At 44.9% G+C, this 18,958-nt stretch overlaps 1 protein-coding gene across 1 annotated transcript in view; it reads right to left on the bottom strand.

Annotated features, from left to right (window-relative positions):
• The window catches only part of cachd1 (cache domain containing 1), a gene marked incomplete at its 3' end in the record, with an annotated part of 53,254 nt that overhangs the window by 13,487 nt on the left and 20,809 nt on the right, over positions 1-18,958 (bottom strand). The window contains exons 9-17 of the mRNA XM_080725288.1: positions 17,915-18,096; positions 17,295-17,405; positions 15,320-15,442; positions 7,858-7,957; positions 6,005-6,121; positions 3,196-3,356; positions 3,021-3,107; positions 1,753-1,869; positions 111-262 (exon numbers count right to left, since the gene is read on the bottom strand). Of these exons, the coding sequence (XP_080581414.1) occupies positions 111-262; positions 1,753-1,869; positions 3,021-3,107; positions 3,196-3,356; positions 6,005-6,121; positions 7,858-7,957; positions 15,320-15,442; positions 17,295-17,405; positions 17,915-18,096 (1,150 nt within the window). The remainder of the gene's footprint in view (positions 1-110; positions 263-1,752; positions 1,870-3,020; positions 3,108-3,195; positions 3,357-6,004; positions 6,122-7,857; positions 7,958-15,319; positions 15,443-17,294; positions 17,406-17,914; positions 18,097-18,958) is intronic.

Raw genomic sequence — 18,958 nt, 5'->3', positions numbered from 1 at the left:
GAGCTTGTACTGTAGATCAGCAATCTTTGTTGTACAACACCATTATAAGAAGACAAAGTATAAAATAGGGCTTAAGTGGTTAACAGTCCTTATTTTGCGGAGAAACTCACCTGCAAGCCCCATGCCATCCATGTAGGGACTTTTGGCCCCTACGATGCCCCCAAAACACTCCTTCTGCAGGGCACAGTAGGGCTTGTCCAGGTGGGTCTTGCCGTCACTGTCCACCATGCACCACTCGCAGTCCAACACACCAAAGCAGTCACTGAAAGAGAACATAGAGTTCCAGAGTAAGCTAATAGCCAGTGCCAATGTCTGTTTATGTGTGACGAATGCACCAAGGATCAAGAAGATGTTCACTTCAACTCATGGATGGATTACCCAACGGGCACAATGGGCCCAGGCCCAGGGGCCCCTGAGCTAGGGGGGCCCCTCAGCTTGAGCCACCGTGTGACCGCGTCCCTGTTATTAGCGTTGCGCTATTTGCTAGACACTATTTTATTAGTTCATGTAAAAAATAACCCCAAATATTCCTAAAACACCATGATACATATTATACTGTAAGTGTTTAGCTCCTCAGTTTATCTATAAGACTTCAAAACAACAACAACATTACATTTTCTAATGTCCACGCATTACAACAATGTAGAGGTAGTAAGATAAACCGGAGTAGATAACATAACTGTTATGTTATCTACCCCGATTAATCTAAATGGGCCCCCTCATTCATACCATAGCATCATATACTGTAACACTTGACTGTATGGTCCTTTAAGTATGTGTTACCACCAGCCTTACCTGGCTGCCTGGGACAAGTCAGATTCTTTGCATAAACATAAAAAGCCCTATCAAATGTATAGGGGCCAAACTCTTGCAAGAAGTATAATGAATAATGTATAATTAAAATATAGATAATAATATATCTAAAATAAATAAGTCATCACCCAATTTTATATAAAGTATTGTTAGATTTTCTTATTTTTTCTTTTAAGTTGCTTTAGCAGCTAACATAAGCATGATGAAGAATGTTATCACACAGCATAGAATAACTTTGAACCTGGCACCACTGTTTTTAGGGCAGAGGAGAGGGAAAATAAACCCATCCAAAATGTTTTCAAGAATAGCTACTATGTTATCTACACAATATTGTGTGTTATAGTTACGGTATAACTATTCTATACATTTCAGGGGCTCTTTTTTTGGGACTTTAAAAACTCTATTTTTTTTCTGGCGCGGCTATGCCGCACACACGGAACACACACTATCGCTATGTCGCTGTGCGGTCGTAAGAAGGGGGGCCCTTTGCATTTTGGGGCCCAGGGGCCCATTTTGTCATAATCCGTCTATGCTTCAACTGAAGGAAACAGGAAAAAAGCACATACTAGAAATTAGGTTATTTTATACAAAACAGACAGAAGATATATCTGTAGGTGTTTAACGCCATATTCATACTTCGCGTGTCGGAAACAGCCGACCTACTATATTGTCGGCATGCGACGGAGCATGTATTAGGCTTTAACTGCTGCTACAGTGAGTGTGAAGCGTACCTTTGTGTGTGTACTTACAGTATATACATAGTTTCCCTTGCGTACCTGTTGGTACAGTATGCAGCTCTATGTATGTATGTTGTGTACAGTATGTGCGTATTATGTGCTACCTTATAGTCTGATGTTCTTGGTGCTCTTGGTGTGTGTGTGTGTGTGTGTGTGTGTGTGTGTGTGTGTGTGTGTGTGTGTGTGTGTGTGTGTACAGTACCTGCTGGTGTATCTCTGACTACAGCGGGTGTTGATACACTGTGGCAAGCTGTCCTGAAGTCCTGGGTCAATCATACTCAGACTGAGTGGCTCCTGGTGCACCTCACAGCTGGGGTTCCTATAAGACACATAAACACATAGTGTGTACATGGTGTGTACATACATACACGTTTAAAGTCCAATATATAACAACGGATCATGGCATTAAACCCCTAGCAACATGAACCAGCTTCAAAGAATACCACTGCATTTCAATCAAAACACTTCAATCAAAACACGCACGCGAACAAAACAACAAAATAACCGCATCAGCGATTCCATTTTAACAAAGCACCTCCAAGGGGACGAACACTCAAAACCACTTGACAGAACCACGACGGAGAGTGTGATAGTCAAAAGCAGAACGACAAAAGGGAAATTAGCATCTGCAAGGCTGCCACGCTGTTGACAATAGACCTGGATGCTATGAAAAGAAAAGACGCCGAGAGAGACAACAATGAAATAAGAGTAACGGACAAGACACTGTAGCTGACAGAGACGACTGCTGTCGGATAGAAACCTTGTATCTCCATATTTCAACTTTTTATGTTTTCTTCATAAATGAATGCCCTACTTTAACTTCATCATACAAATGTCTCACAGCAATAGTGAAATTATCATATCTACAAGATCAGGCATCAAATGCTGGCAAAAGAAAAATCGTGAATTAGCTTGAAAAACTAATACTCCATTTCAATCAAAACTTTTCAATCAAAACATGAGCTCAAACCAAATAACTGCATAAGCGATTCTATTTAGGCAAAGAAGCCCCTCAAAAGGGACAAATACTGAAAGGGGACAAATGGTGAAAGAGTTAGACCGCATGCAAAGACACTTGTGGCTCGTCGGCAGGGCTAGATATCGCTTGGAAAATAGCCTGTGCCAGTGCCTTTGATGGGACAGCAATTCCATTGTTTGGTATACAGTACAAATTTAATACCGGAACTGAATTGACCCACAGTGCCTGGATCTCTCCCTTACATTATGAAATCCTCATAATGGAACAGAGATGCTGCTTATAGCGGCTCTTTTGTAAACTTCTAAAGACAGTGAAACTCCTCAGGAAAACCCAACTACACTCACATACATAACTTACAGGAAGGTATGGAAAGGGCTCAATGTGTATTTAATCAAATGTTTCATCTTATTGCTGGTATTCCCAGTGTTCTGTTTATTATCATAAAAGCAATACTTTTGACAGCTTCAGAGCATCAGATGATAATTACTGACCTGTTCTCGGTGTAGCTGAGGTTGCCAGTACACTCATTGACCTCCAGGGGGCACTCACATGGACACTCACACTCATTCTGCTCCATTCTGCACAACAGAAAATATACAGGTAAGTCTCTGAACATGAAGTAAACACATGACATATTATGCAACATGACAGACATGCTTGGTAGACCTGTGGCAGTTGAGACAGAGTCTGTCCACGGTGCTGCAGGCACAGAAAGCCAGGGAGTCACACGTCTCGTTGACGATACCAGCGAAGGCGTTGGTGCCAGGAATGCGAGTCAGTCGGTACTTGGAACAGTGACTGCCATGGACCAGGTTAGTAAGGTCACCCTGTGAGAGAGACAGAGAAACAGAGAGAGAGACAGAGAGACAGAGACAGAAACAGAGTTAAAGAAAGAAACAAACAAACAAACAAACAAACAAACAAACAAACAAACAAACAAACAAACAAACAAACAAACAAACAAAGAAAGAAAGAAAGAAAGAAAGAAAGAAAAAGAAATGTAAAAACTAAAATAATACATGTTCAACTGGAGGTTAAAATGGTTGCAGTTCAGGCTGCAGTTCAGATAATGACCAAAAGGAGGGGCCATAACACTGTCAGATAATTGCATGGTTGTTCTCCAAACATGACTTGCAGTACATCTCCCTAACAGTGTCTATCTCTCCATTCAACACTTGCCACTGGATTCAAACGGCAGCTCCCTATTTGATCTTTGATCCGTCTGTCTTTGATCTGTGTGCCCGCCTCCCGTCCCCCCACCCCCTCTGTCTGCTCCCCTCCTCGTCAACCGGTCTGGCTCTCACTCACATTGACATTTTCCTTGGAAAATTAGGAAATGAGGAAACATATCACCAAGTTCACATGAACGATATTGATGTAAAATAAGTAGTAAGTATAAGAGTATTACAATTAAAATACATTTTCACGTGAGCTCCTCTTCACTACGGACACTCCGTAGGCGATGCCTTGACGGCCGCGGCGTGTGATTGGCTGAGCCACAGTTACTAGGGGCTTTACCCAGGCTTTTCTTTCTTGAATGAAACACCTGGGTTCCCGAGGCTAGGTTTCTACAGTCTCACGCACAACACTATGCTGGTATTGAACTTATAGAGGAAACTCACCACTATGCTGGTGTTGAACTCATAGAGGAAACTCACCACTATGCTGGTGTTGAACTCATAGAGGAAACTCACCACTATGCTGGTGTTGAACTCAGAGGAAACTCACCACTATGCTGGTGTTGAACTTATAGAGGAAACTCACCACTATGCTGGTGTTGAACTTATAGAGGAAACTCACCACTATACTGGTGTTGAACTTATAGAGGAAACTCACCACTATGCTGGTGTTGAACTCAGAGGAAACTCACCACTATGCTGGTGTTGAACTCATAGAGGAAACTCACCACTATGCTGGTGTTGAACTTATAGAGGAAACTCACCACTATGCTGGTGTTGAACTTATAGAGGAAACTCACCACTATGCTGGTGTTGAACTTATAGAGGAAACTCACCACTATGCTGGTGTTGAACTTATAGAGGAAACTCACCACTATGCTGGTGTCGAACTTATAGAGGAAACTCACCACTATGCTGGTATTGAACTTATAGAGGAAACTCACCACTATGCTGGTATTGAACTTATAGAGGAAACTCACCACTATGCTGGTGTTGAACTTATAGAGGAAACTCACCACTATGCTGGTGTTGAACTTATAGAGGAAACTCACCACTATGCTGGTGTTGAACTAATAGAGGAAACTCACGACTATGCTGGTGTTGAACTTAGAGGAAACTCACCACTATGCTGGTGTTGAACTCATAGAGGAAACTCACCACTATGCTGGTGTTGAACTAATAGAGGAAACTCACCACTATGCTGGTGTTGAACTTATAGAGGAAAATCACCACTATGCTGGTGTTGAACTTAGAGGAAACTCACCACTATGCTGGTGTTGAACTTATAGAGGAAACTCACCACTATGCTGGTGTTGAACTTATAGAGGAAAAAACTCACCACTATGCTGGTGTTGAACTTATAGAGGAAACTCACCACTATGCTGGTGTTGAACTTATAGAGGAAACTCACCACTATGCTGGTGTTGAACTTGAGGAAACTCACCACTATGCTGGTGTTGAACTCATAGAGGAAACTCACCACTATGCTGGTGTTGAACTAATAGAGGAAACTCACCACTATGCTGGTGTTGAACTAATAGAGGAAACTCACCACTATGCTGGTGTTGAACTTGAGGAAACTCACCACTATGCTGGTGTTGAACTCATAGAGGAAACTCACCACTATGCTGGTGTTGAACTTATAGAGGAAACTCACCACTATGCTGGTGTTGAACTTATAGAGGAAAAAACTCACCACTATGCTGGTGTTGAACTTATAGAGGAAACTCACCACTATGCTGGTGTTGAACTTATAGAGGAAACTCACCACTATGCTGGTGTTGAACTTGAGGAAACTCACCACTATGCTGGTGTTGAACTCATAGAGGAAACTCACCACTATGCTGGTGTTGAACTAATAGAGGAAACTCACCACTATGCTGGTGTTGAACTAATAGAGGAAACTCACCACTATGCTGGTGTTGAACTTGAGGAAACTCACCACTATGCTGGTGTTGAACTCATAGAGGAAACTCACCACTATGCTGGTGTTGAACTTGAGGAAACTCACCACTATGCTGGTGTTGAACTCATAGAGGAAACTCACCACTATGCTGGTGTTGAACTAATAGAGGAAACTCACCACTATGCTGGTGTTGAACTTAGAGGAAACTCACCACTATGCTGGTGTTGAACTTATAGAGGAAACTCACCACTATGCTGGTGTTGAACTTATAGAGGAAACTCACCACTATACTGGTGTTGAACTTATAGAGGAAACTCACCACTATGCTGGTGTTGAACTCATAGAGGAAACTCACCACTATGCTGGTGTTGAACTTATAGAGGAAACTCACCACTATGCTGGTGTTGAACTTGTAGAAGCGCTGGACAGTGCGGTCGCTGAAGCTGTTACACAGGTTCTTTTTGACAAAGTTAGGATGGTTCAGGATGTCATTGGCCACCAGAGGCTCCTACAACATGGAAAATCACACACACACACACACACACACACACACACACACACACACACACACACACACACACACACACACACACACACACACACACACACACACACACACACACACACACACACACACACACACACACACACACACACACACACACACAAACACACACACACACAAATGATAAAAGACAATCGAATAGAATTTTTTTTTTTTTTTTACCTTTATTTTAACCAGGAAGTCTCTTTTACAAGAGAGACCTGGTCAAAGTAGCAGCCGTCCAAAAGCTCAACACATTAAAATGCAACAAATAGTTGGGTAGAAAGAAACGAAAAGAAACTTATTGTGAGCTTCTAGATAGTCGAGTTTCACTACACTTTTGTATGACGAAGTAGGGCGATAATTTTGGAGCAAGTTTAAATATGAAGATACGTTTCTGCTTGGCAGCAACGATTTGCAATATTATGCAAAAAACAAACAAACAAAAAAAAATGCCTTTCAGGAAATACAATCTATGCCTCCATCACACATCCTTAACTCATTGAGTGCCAGCCTATCACCACTAGAGGGCGCCCAGTGACCAGAGAATAATAGAGATATGCTGGTAATGCATGCCCAAGCCCTGGAGCCATGACTTGCCTGAACACTTTCCTTTGTGCATGTACAGGAAGAGGATGAAGTTAGCTTGAAGTTAGCTATTGGCTACCAAGCATTTTAGAAGCCTTATTTTCGTCAACTTAGCCATGATTAAACCTTGCACACCTCATGCATGGGAAAAAACAGAGAAGAATGAGCTCTAAAAAATCCAATGCAATCCTGGATTGCATTGGAGTGGATTTGTGCAGTTTGTTCACAGCTTTCAAACAAAAAAATCCGATTGGAAATCCGTTCAGGCATTCTTGAGATAATCGCCATTATGTTTTACATGTAATGTAAACAAAAATGGCTGCCCTGTATGTTAGATGGGGTTGTATGGGGGTGGAACATGCAAAATCGCGATTGAAATCATGTTCACCAGATTTGATGGGGTCCAAAAAAAAAAAAAAAAAATTCAAAAACATTTTTCAAAAAAAAAAAAAAAAACTTTTTTTTTTTTTTTTTAAAAGCCGAACTTGTTCGGGATCGGCACTCTACGATACGCTAATAAAGCCGAACTAGTTCGGGATTGGCACTCAAAGAGTTAATGGTGCTTTATGATGGGGATTCAGACATCATCTGAATGTGAGATGGCGACTGTTCCCCAGTTCAAGGAGTTCAAGCAGTTCATGTATGGATGTTTGTGTTCATGTCTATGCATGTTTACATCTCTCTTTGTTCACGGGCACATGTGTGACAAACAGAATAAGGCTGTTTAGAATAAGACTGTTTACGTATGTCTCTGTTTGCTTGTTGCCGATGAAATCAATACGCGCATTTGTTTATTTGCACGCGATGTCCTGGAAGAAGGAAGTTCACTGCTATTAACTGAACATCAAATCTCCTATTGTGTGTTTAGCACGCTATCATAATGCCGCACAAATATGCAATTCATCAGGAGCAACCTGTTTCTCTTCAGTGCCTTCTTTAATGTTAAGTTGAAGTGTTGCCTCTGATGCAGCTAAAAGGGGGCACTGCATCATACCTGTGGAACAAGCTCTACTCTCTCTAAAAGGGTGCACTGTATGTGATCATATCACAGTGTGTGTGTGTGTGTGTGTGTGTGTGTGTGTGTGTGTGTGTGTGTGCACATGTCCCTTTACCTTGTGTGTGATGTGCTGTTGTTCTGCAGGGGCATGACCTTTGGGGTCAATGAGTGTAGGATGGGCCACAAGGTATCCCCTGTCCTCCATTATAAAGCACCTACCACACACACACACACACACACACACACACACACACACACACACACACACACACACACACACACACACACACACACACACACACACACACACACACACACACACACACACACACACACAAGTATGGATGCTGAACTATTGACACACAATCACAACTGTCAGATAATTGCATGGTTGTTCTCCAAAGTACTTTCTCACAGAACAATGTTCCTCTGAGGTATTCTGGAATGTTGAGACAAAAGGGAGACATTTATATTTGTATCCCATGTGTTGAGCGCAATGTCGTTTCTGTTGGGACGGTTGTGCAATTTGTGTTGTGACTAATGTTTCGGGATTGTTTGCCAGAACATATTCGTACCGACAACTAGTTATCCGGCACGATATCACTGGGTAACACATTCAATGCTTTGTTCATACTTTCCCAGGCCTCTTAAATACTGGCCAGTAACCCCTCTGCCTATGCCAGCCCTATACTAAATACTCTACCTGCCAGATACTGATCCTGATAAATTATCTCTCTCACTCCAACTATGCCAGTTTTATAAATAGTTAGTATTTAGTATATCAGAAGAAGAGAGCGAGGGAATAGAAGAGAATGAGGGAGGTGGGGGTAGGATGAAAAAGAATGTCAGTGAACAGTACATCTTCTGCAAGATGCCAGTGGAATGCTTTCATCAGTAGTTTACTCCCTTTCTTCCAGCTTTCTGCTTCTTTTACTCCCTCTTTTATGCCCCTCCACCTTCACCAACTGCATGGAGATTCATCATTTAGTCCAGATAAGATGGGAGATGCCCTACACTTCAGTCAACCCTTGCTTATGTACATATCGTCGTTGTCGGGTGGAAACCTGGTACAGTATGTCCAAAACCGTTTGTTTTGTATTTATCATTTTTAAAATGATTTAAACTAGTGAAAACAGCCGGTCTATAAGCACACAACGCCTTGCACCGCGAGGCGTTGTGTATTTGTAGATCCGCTGTTTTCACTACTTTTGTGTGATGGCCTTGTATGATGAAGCAGGGCTTTACTTTGAGAAAAAATATACAAATTTGAAAATTGGAGCTACAAGGTTTCTGCCCGACAGTGACGATATGCTATGATAAGAGAACAGCATAAATGACTAGAGTACAAGATACAGGAAAAGCCAAGAAGACAAGAGAAAGTCTCAAACAAGATATAAAACGAGAGTTATGCATATAACTATGGTTCTATGAATACCGGATAACCGCCAGAGGGCGGTGTATGAACACCGTGGATATACATCACGCGCATGCGCAGAGGTCGAATTCTAATAACAACATAGTCACTCGTGACCCTGTGTGCGCGTACGTCGCCTACATAGGCGCGACCCACACAAGGAACATCCTCCTGAAAATCTTTTCGTCGGGATTCCGAGTGACAGACACCTCTGGCGGTTATCCGGTATTCATAGAACCATAGTTATATGCATAACTCTCGTTCTATTTCATACCTCCTAACCGCCAGAGGGCGGTGTATGAACACCGTGGATATGGTATATCAACATGGTCACGAGGAATCTGCGCTTACCGAGGTCGGTTTGCAGATTGACCGGACAACACCACCGCCGTCCACTCAAGATGAGAGACGGCCTGGGTGACTATTGGCAACCGCCCATGACAGATTTAAGCCCATTAGGCTGCAGAACCGAAGACCACCTCCTGGTCTGCCTTAACACCCGTCTCACAGAGGGAGAGGCCGTGGCCATACCCCTGGCAAAAATGCCTTAAAGGCAACCTAGAGGTCTGCTGAAGCAGTAGCTTGCCTTAACTCAACCAACAGAGTATGCAACAAGTAATGGCACCTTGTGCTAACCAGCTTTGCTCCGCAACAGAGCCTGAGCAACCTAACAAATCGATAGGTTAAGTAACGTGAAGGGCAGAAAGCCCTTGCGAACGTAAGGAGGGGTCGGCCAAATGGAAAACCCAGACCCACTGGAATGCTGCCATAAGGGTCTCTGACAATAGGCGGGGCATCAAGCCCACCTACTCACTTTGCAGATGCAGCAGTGAGGATGAGAGTATTAGCAGATAACTTCGTGTAGGTACTTACGATACAGCTTAACAATAGCGGAGGAGCGGACACCGCTCTCAAATGCTATACCATGAGGCAGCTCCTGCAATGCTGTATCCACTGACGCACCAGCTTAATAGCGGAGGAGCGGCCAAATGCCATACCTACGGGGCCATATGCGGAGTGTCTCTCAATGGTAGAGGCTTATCACCCTCTACAACATCATCCGCAGATATCTCAAGCAGCATTAAGCACAGAGCAATGCTCTAACCTGCATAGTGGCCCTTGTCTTAACTATAGCCCAGTGTACACCCCTGGCATGGAATGCCCCGGCATAGGATGTACAAAGGTGTAGTTATTTCCCACGATAGGCTTGACTGGCAGTAGTCACTTAAGCAGTTGACGGTGACCTGAGTGAGGATGCTCAATGCACCCGAAACCCTATTGCGACCGGAGATCCTGTCTCTATGGAGAAGCCACGCCGCTCCATGAGGCAGCAGTGGCCTCCTAAATTAAACTCATTCGGTTCAACGCTAGTGTTCAACAAAAATGAACCTCCTGTGGCTAAGGTATGTAGCCTGCAAAGCCAGGAAAATTGGGGAGTGAGCGGTGCCTCAGCTTATCTGCCATATGATAGTACACAGACAGTATCACTTCAGATTCGTCAGGGCAGCTCTACTTGAAGGTAGGTTACCCTGCAGTATTGCAGCTGTTGCAGCTGCACTGAAACAGACAGGCAGACCCATGCAGCCAGTTGTTGGAGCAGTTGGCTCTGTTCAGAAACCATGACGAGAGTACTAGCAGATAGCTTTGCCTAGGTACTCACGATACAACTCAACAATAACGGAGGAGCGGACACCGCTCCCAAATTCTATACCAGGAAGCAGCATGTAGAATGCTGTTACTGTATCCACTCGCGATACAGCTTAACAATAGCGGAGGAGCGGACACCACTCTCAAATGCTATACCAGGAAGCAGCATGTAGAATGCTGTTACTGTATCCACTCATGACACAGCTTAACAATAGCGGAGGAGCGGACACCGCTCTCAAATGCTATACCAGGAAGCAGCATGTAGAATGCTGTTACTGTATCCACTCATGATACAGCTTAACAATAGCGGAGGAGCGGACACCGCTCTCAAACGCTATACCAGGAAGCAGCATGTAGAATGCTGTTACTGTATCCACTCATGATACAGCTCAACAATAGCGGAGGAGCGGACACTGCTCTCAAATGCTATACCAGGAAGCAGCATGTTACCATAGCGGAGGCTTCACGCTGTTCCAGCACCATGACGACACTGGCTGTCATGTTGTGGTGCATCTTAGGGTTCGAGGCCCAAGACATAGACCCAGAGGTCTATGGATTATATGTAAAGGGGTGAAAAGAAAGCAGCCCCAGAGAGACCAGTGTCTGTTGTCAGTTTTGTTCCAACAACTAGAGGGGCTAGCTGCCCTATTAACCCTGAATCAAGGGCAAGCTTACAAACCAGACTCAGCCAGGCACAGCCTGGGAAAGATCCGCTGTGGAGCGGACGTAGGACCATAGAGAAGTTAGTGAAGTGTTCCACCACCTCTCTGCCACACTGTATGTTAAACACATATAATTAGTGTGTCGCCTGCATTAACGCATAAGAGCAGTGAGCTCAGTCGACGGCACTCAGAGAGCAATGAGGGGCTCAGCCAGGGACACCCCTGGACCGAAAGCTGGCCATGACTAGCATTAGACCTGGGACAACTCAGGCCTCTGGCTCCCCAGGCAAGCTAGGGCCACCCATAAGAAGAGTCACACTCGCCACCGACATACTCAAGTAGATAATGCGCCAATAATTATTTACACATTAGTAAAAAATATCCTGGATGCAAACACCCAGAGCCACATAACACTCGGTGCCAAGTCCGCGTATCCATACCTGCAGACCAGAGGGCCAGGATAAGGTAACGAAGGGATCGTCCAATACATCCCATTCCAGCTGATGTGGCATGCCTCGTTAGCAGACCAGTAACTCTACCCCGGGGTACGGACAGTGGCCACCTAGCTCAGAGGCTTCAACTAGTGACACCACCAGAGAAGCAGAGTTGACAACAACTGACATTAGGTCCCAGCCATAATGGGCTGTATACCTCATGGCTGACAAGGTCCCCAGTGGATGGGTTCGGGACTGGCCCCATGCCGAAGCTCACAATGTACAGCCAGAATATGTACATTAGAGGAGCAGCCACAACCTGGGCTAGTGGCTATCTGGCCAGCCTGTCTGACTGTAGACCTCTAGGGTAACCTTGTCCTGTTGGCTAACAACAGAAGGTATTTTAGCCAGGTTCTTGCTCCCATCATGGATTTGGAGTAGTGGCTCTTAGACAGCAACGACAGAGATAGCAGGGAGGCCCCCTGTTAACTAAATGGCCTCAATCCAGGCAAAGTTAGCAGTCTCCCTCTAGTTGAGAGAGCACTCTCGTAAGGGCATAAAGTAAGCGGGAGGCAACCAGCCACGACCACAGACAGTGTGGTTGACATTCCTGCCAGAAGTATGCAGCTGCAACTACCGGCATAGCCATTCTCAGGCACCAACTCAGGACATGGTGGTCGCACGTAATGGATTTCCTGTCCAGAATCCGCAACAATTGTTGCCATAATCCATTGGCAACAGTAATAGAGTGCGATACACTCAGTGCAGAGCCAAGCTACAGACCACTGAAGCCACGTTGTTGAGTACACACAGTATGATAACCAAGCGATGGGCAGCCGAGACACGCTTAAATCATAATGGCAGTTTACTGTCATGCCCAAAATGGTATCATCTGGAAAGCAGCAGAGTGAACCCCACTCTAGCTAAGACGCTCGCCAGCCGGCTACTCACAGTAACCTTGGTATCAGCATCAAGGCCCATATACACAGCGTTATACACTCCAGCTGTGATGCCACATGTACAGACCGCATTGGCATATCCCTGTATAGGGGGCAAAGCATGCTAGTAAGTCAGTACTGAGCAGCGTTTACAATTTCACCTGTGTTTCGTCACACAGCTAAGTTGGGACATTTAGGTACACACCCGTCTGGTAGTGTACGCTGTCTTGAACATAACCCTGAGTGCAAGCAGCAATAGGTACACACAGTATGTCGACCAATAACGACAGGGTGACCCCAGTGCCACATTTCTGGTGATTGAATGTCTGCATTTAAGTGCACCGCTCTTAGCAGACCATATTTGGAGAGAAGGGCTCCTCCATCGACCAGTTTGACACGTGGCTGCCTCATTATGAGGTGGAAAACGCCTTCTGAGAGACACCAAACAGCACACAACGCAACATTGCCGTGTGTTAAATGCAATCTGCTATCAAGCACTAGTCAAGCTCTGTGGCGGCCGTCCCGTTTGAGGTGGAAAACGCCTTCTGGAAGACCCCAAAGCAGCACACAATGCAAAATCGTGTGTTAAATGCAATGGCCAAATTCTGTAGCGGCCGTCCCATTTCAGGCGGAAAACGCCTTCTGGGAGACCCCAAAGCAGCACACAATGCAACGTCGTTGTGTGTTAAACGCAATGGCCAAATTCTGTAGCGGCCGCCCCATTTGAGGTGGAAAACGCCTTCTGGGAGACACCAAGCAGCACACAACACAACATTGTTGTGTTCTAAATGCAAACTGCTACCAAGCACTGGACAAGCTCTGTAGCGGCCAACTTATGAGGCAGAGAACGCCTTCTGAGAGATACCAGCCAGCACATCTTGACACATTGTTGTCAAGGGAACAATATATTAAGCCAATACCGACAGGGAGCTAGAGCATCACTGAGTGAACAGTTTAAGCAAAACTATTAGGTTAACACTCACTTACTGCCAAGTAATAATATACAAAGCAAGTAATAGATGGCATATCATGGCAAGGCTGTTACATACAGATGCCACAAGATAGCTGTGGAGCGAAGACCGCTCTCAACGCTAACATGAGTCGCACGCACACGTGCTATGCTGATTCTAAACCCAGTACTGATTAAGTATTTATTAAAAAGCGTAGGACAAAGTACAGTATCCTGACAGTAGAGTTCACTGATACACGGTCTACTAAAAGGAAACGCAGGAAATCCTTGCGGCTTACTTCCATTGAGACCTTCTCTTAAACTCATACATTGAACTGTTTAGTAATAGCAGCTATAACGGGCGCTACAGCGAACGGCAGACAGTGCGATACTGCATTCACCACACAGCGGCCAACGTTAGCTTACGGAGCGTACCCCGCTCTCAAACGCTATGGGTCACCAGCAAGCAGCACGTGCAATGCTGTATCCAACCACGATACAGCCAGTAATAGCAGCGGGCAACCCGTGCAATGCTGTAGACAACGGCCAACGTTAAGCCTTTTGGAGCAGTTGAGTTAAACACTCCGTGCTAACACTCGCCGCAGACCCACGCTGGTTCAGCTAACAGCAGTGTAGCGGATAACGCTATCGACGCCAATGCCAACCAAAATACTCACTAACAACAACCAACACACTACTGCCATGCAGAATTCAACTAATTGCTGCGTAGCAGAAAACGCTATCGGCGCTAAAGTGAACGGCAGACCGTGCTATTCATGCGGGTCCCCAAACACAATATACAACGTACCATTCCAGCTCTATGGAGCGAAAGCGCTCTCGACACTAGCATTAGCAGTTGGCTACACAATGCAAAGCGCTACACTGGTTAGAAACCAGTCAAATACTTACCAATGATCCACTCCCGCGGCCATGCATGGTCCAACGATAGCACTCAGCTGTGGGACGGAAAACGTCCTCCATGCCATGCTATCGCCAACAGTAAACATTAGCACGCACCCGTGCGACGCTGCATGGTAACCATGGTTCCCAAATAAACCAAACTGATGATATAAGCGGGGTGACTTCTAGGCTCCGCGGCAGTCTCTAGGAGGGCGACATTTCGCAGCTCCCACCCATGGTGGGCCAATATGATGGGCCACCATGAAGGTTTGCGAGACTCCAAACGCAGAGCTCCACATAAACGACCTGCGCCCTGAGGCGAAAAGATGAAAGAGGATGTTCCTTGTGTGGGTCGCGCCTATGTAGGCGACGTACGCGCACACAGGGTCACGAGTGACTATGTTGTTATTAGAATTCGACCTCTGCGCATGCGCGTGATGTATATCCACGGTGTTCATACACCGCCCTCTGGCGGTTAGGAGGTATGAAATAGAAGAATGGTTAAAAAGTCCTAAAAAGAACAGCCTAAAAGAGAACAGACTAGAAGAGAATAGCCGGGAACAGAACTGTCTAAGCCGGGAAAAGGATAGAAAAGAGTATCTCTCCATATGATTCTTTCCATATGATTCTTACCTGATCTTGTTGCCCTTGTCCTGGTTGCAGACGGGCAGCAGGTCCAACAGTACCTTATACAAGTAGCGCAGAGTGAAGTCTATACCCATCACTGCTACAGCATAACCAGAGGCCATCTGAGAGCTAGACACACACACACACACACACACACACACACACACACACACACACACACACACACACACACACACACACACACACACACACACACACACACACACACACACACACACACACAGAGGATAAGTAGGAGGTATGTTATTATTTAATGTACACTGTAGCTATAAATAAATAAATATATATCTCTATAATAAACGTGTGTGTGTGTGTGTGTGTACCCGTTCTTACTACAGAGTGAGGACCAGAATGAGTTTTTAACCAACAGAGTGAGGACATTTTTGGAAAGTGAGGACATTTTTGCGGTCCTCACTAAATTTAGGGGTTGTGTTAAGGGTTAGGGTTAGGGTTAGGGTTAGGTTTAGGGTTAGGCGTTAGGTTTAGGGTTAGGGTTTAGGGTAAGGCCACAGGAATGGAAGAAAAATGAATGGAAGTCAATGTAAAGTCCTCAGTATGTAGGGTTAGGGTTAGGGTTAGAACAGCCTAAAACACTTTTTTGGAGCTGTGTGGAACACAAGCTCCCTATACGTGGCCGTGTGTGTAGGTATGTGGGTGGGTATGTGGGTGGGTGGGTCTGTGGGTCTGTATGTAGCCTGTATGTAGTAACCCTGGGTGACCAGAGAGGTGCTGTTGAGTCTAGCCTGCCCTGAGCATCAACTGCAACACACACACACACACACACACACACACACACACACACACACACACACACACACACACACACACACACACACACACACACACACACACACACACACACACACACACACACACACACACACACACACACACACACACACACACACACACACACACACAGCTCCACTTCGAACAGAGGTTCGATTTTTAAACAAACAAATGCAGTGTGCTACAAGTTTAGCATTAGGCTGTACTGTATGCAACACACACACACACCCCACCCTCATGTTGTCTTTTCCCATTGTTGTGTAGAGAGCAAACTACTGTATAATCCCTTGGCCTTGGGCCTTGCATCATAACACACACACTACACACACACGCTCACACTGACAGAAACACACGCACGCAGGCAGGCAGACAGACAGACAGACAGACAGACAGACAGACAGACAGACAGACAGACAGACAGACAGACAGACAGACAGACAGACACGCATACACACTTACTGAACCATTACATAACAAACTAATCCTGACTTATCAAAGACACTGATAAACATTCAGAAGAGCTCTTCCTACAGTATGCGTCACTGTGAGTTTGTGTGGGTGCTTGGGTGTTTATGTGTGTGTGCAGCACAGTTGCATGGTTCATAGATAAAAGCTAGATAATGGTTCAAATAATATGTATTTTTTTGTTGCTCTGTCTAAACCAAACTAATCCCCATTTGGTTCCATTCGTACACAGGCAAAGTTATGGCCCACAATAACATGAATGAATATGATCAGTTTGAATAACAAACCGTTGTCTAGATCAGTGGTTCTCAACCTTTTCAGGCCGTGACCCCCAAAATAATCATATTTGAACTGGGGAACCCCCACCCTGCAAAAGCACTTGGAATTGTAGGAGTTGGCATTACATTTAGTTTGACTCGATCTATTCCATTGTGAAAATAGCCGATCTAAATGCTCACAACGCCTCGTTGTGAGCATGTAGATCTGCTATTTTCACAATTTCTGCCCCAAATATTTGACAATTTTACCAATATTTGAGAGGTCTTTAAAGTCCTAAAATGTCATTTTAGAAATGTGCAGATACCCTGTCTGTTTACTGTTGAGTGAGAAAACAATGTTAACATTTAGCTAAACATCTGGGGACCCCCCAAAATAATTTGGGGACCCCTCTGGTTGAGAACCATTTGTCTAGGTTGGGTTATCTTACCTGGAGGCATGGATGGTGTGACTGATAGTGACGACATATCCAGCACCTCCAACATCCAGATAGGGACCAGTGAAGGTGATGAGACCAGGGTTAGCCACTGCATGCTGGTACCTACACCACACAGCAAAACATGTTGTGTTCACTCATCTGGGCAACCATCTGCTGGGTGAAGCAGGAATAACTAATACAGTAAATCCAGAATATGGATTCTGTGGTTCAAGTGGTTAAGGGAAGACAAACCCCAAAAGTATGACTAGGATTATAGTGAAAACTGACAGACTGTATACTCAACATAATGTTTTTGATGTATTAACTGAATATAATATAATGACCAAATTCTATCAAAGAGGCATGGCATTAACAGATATAATATTTAGAAAACTTTAATTCAATGTTCTATATGAATGACTGCAAAGGCAGAGAGATTAAATAGCCTGACTGGTCTCCTCAGAAGGTGCAGGAAATTATTTTTATGTAGACACCTCTTTTCAAACAAGAACACGTGCACACACGCATGCACGCACGCACACACACACACACACACCCCCCTTAAATCCTACCTCCATCTCCGCACACACACTTCTCAACGCCCTCCACCATTCCCCCAAAGTAAACCTCACCATTGTCTGCGGGTTGGGTCAAAGGCTTTGTCCATCAATGAGCCCGGGTAAATCCGTAGCACCCCATTGGGCGTTGCTATGTAACGCCGCACAATGTAGCAGTTGAGGCTACTCATTTCCATTAGTGTCATCCACTCATCCGTGACGTGACTGGTCGCCATAACCTCATTCCTGACAGAGGACTGGAGAGAGAGAGAGAGAGAGAGATAGATGGACAGAGAAGATAGTTGGAGAAAGGAAAGGATGGAGGAAGGAATTGAGAGGTGGAGAAAAGAGAAGAGGACATTGCACAATGATTCATTTAAACAGACAAATGTTTCATTTTTTTGTCTGAGGCTTTTGTAAAGTCCTGCACCCATGTGAGTGTCGGTGCCTCGCCTGTTTGTCAGTTCAGACCAGTAAGACGGTTACCCAAACATTCATCATACATTTTCATACAGATAATTTGATTACCTGTAAACATGTGATAAAGAGAATTAAAAAAAATTAATGAATAGTTTGTCCTAACAACTGGAAATCTAGGGGGGGGAAATGAGGGAGGGGGTGGGGGGAATGGTATCCCTATATCCCTATAGGGGTTTACAGAGGAGCTTAGACGTTTCAAAGGGCCGATGAGGTCACTGGAGGGGGCCTTTAAGACTAGCCTGGGAAGCAGAACTGGGACTGCAGCTTAGAGTTCAAACTCATAGCTTCCACTCTCCCTTAGCAGAGAGAGAGAGAGAGGGGTGGGGAGAGAGAGACAGAGACGGAGAGAGGGAGAGAGAGAGAGAGGGGTTGGGACTCGGGAGCAGGGAGACAGGAATGCACACAGACTGCCAAAACCACATGGGGGTTAGTCCCCCTCTTAAAGATGCAGAACGTGAATTTAGGTGGAAAAGATCTAGCCTATTAGCTTAATGCCAGCTGTCTCAGGAGGTGGCAATACCCTTGCTTGCCTGGAGTAAAGAAAAGACATCCAACACTGTGCCTCACTGACGGTCTGGTTGAACATCCAGCTGTGGAAGACCAACACTATTCTTGTGTTTGTGTACAGGTGGATGTCGA

Source organism: Nannobrachium achirus, assembly GCF_963921795.1.
Source record: "Nannobrachium achirus genome assembly, chromosome: 1".
NCBI lineage: Eukaryota > Metazoa > Chordata > Actinopteri > Myctophiformes > Myctophidae > Nannobrachium > Nannobrachium achirus.
The sequence above is the reverse complement of the archived record's forward strand: the minus strand, read 5'-3'. Positions and strand labels throughout refer to the sequence as shown.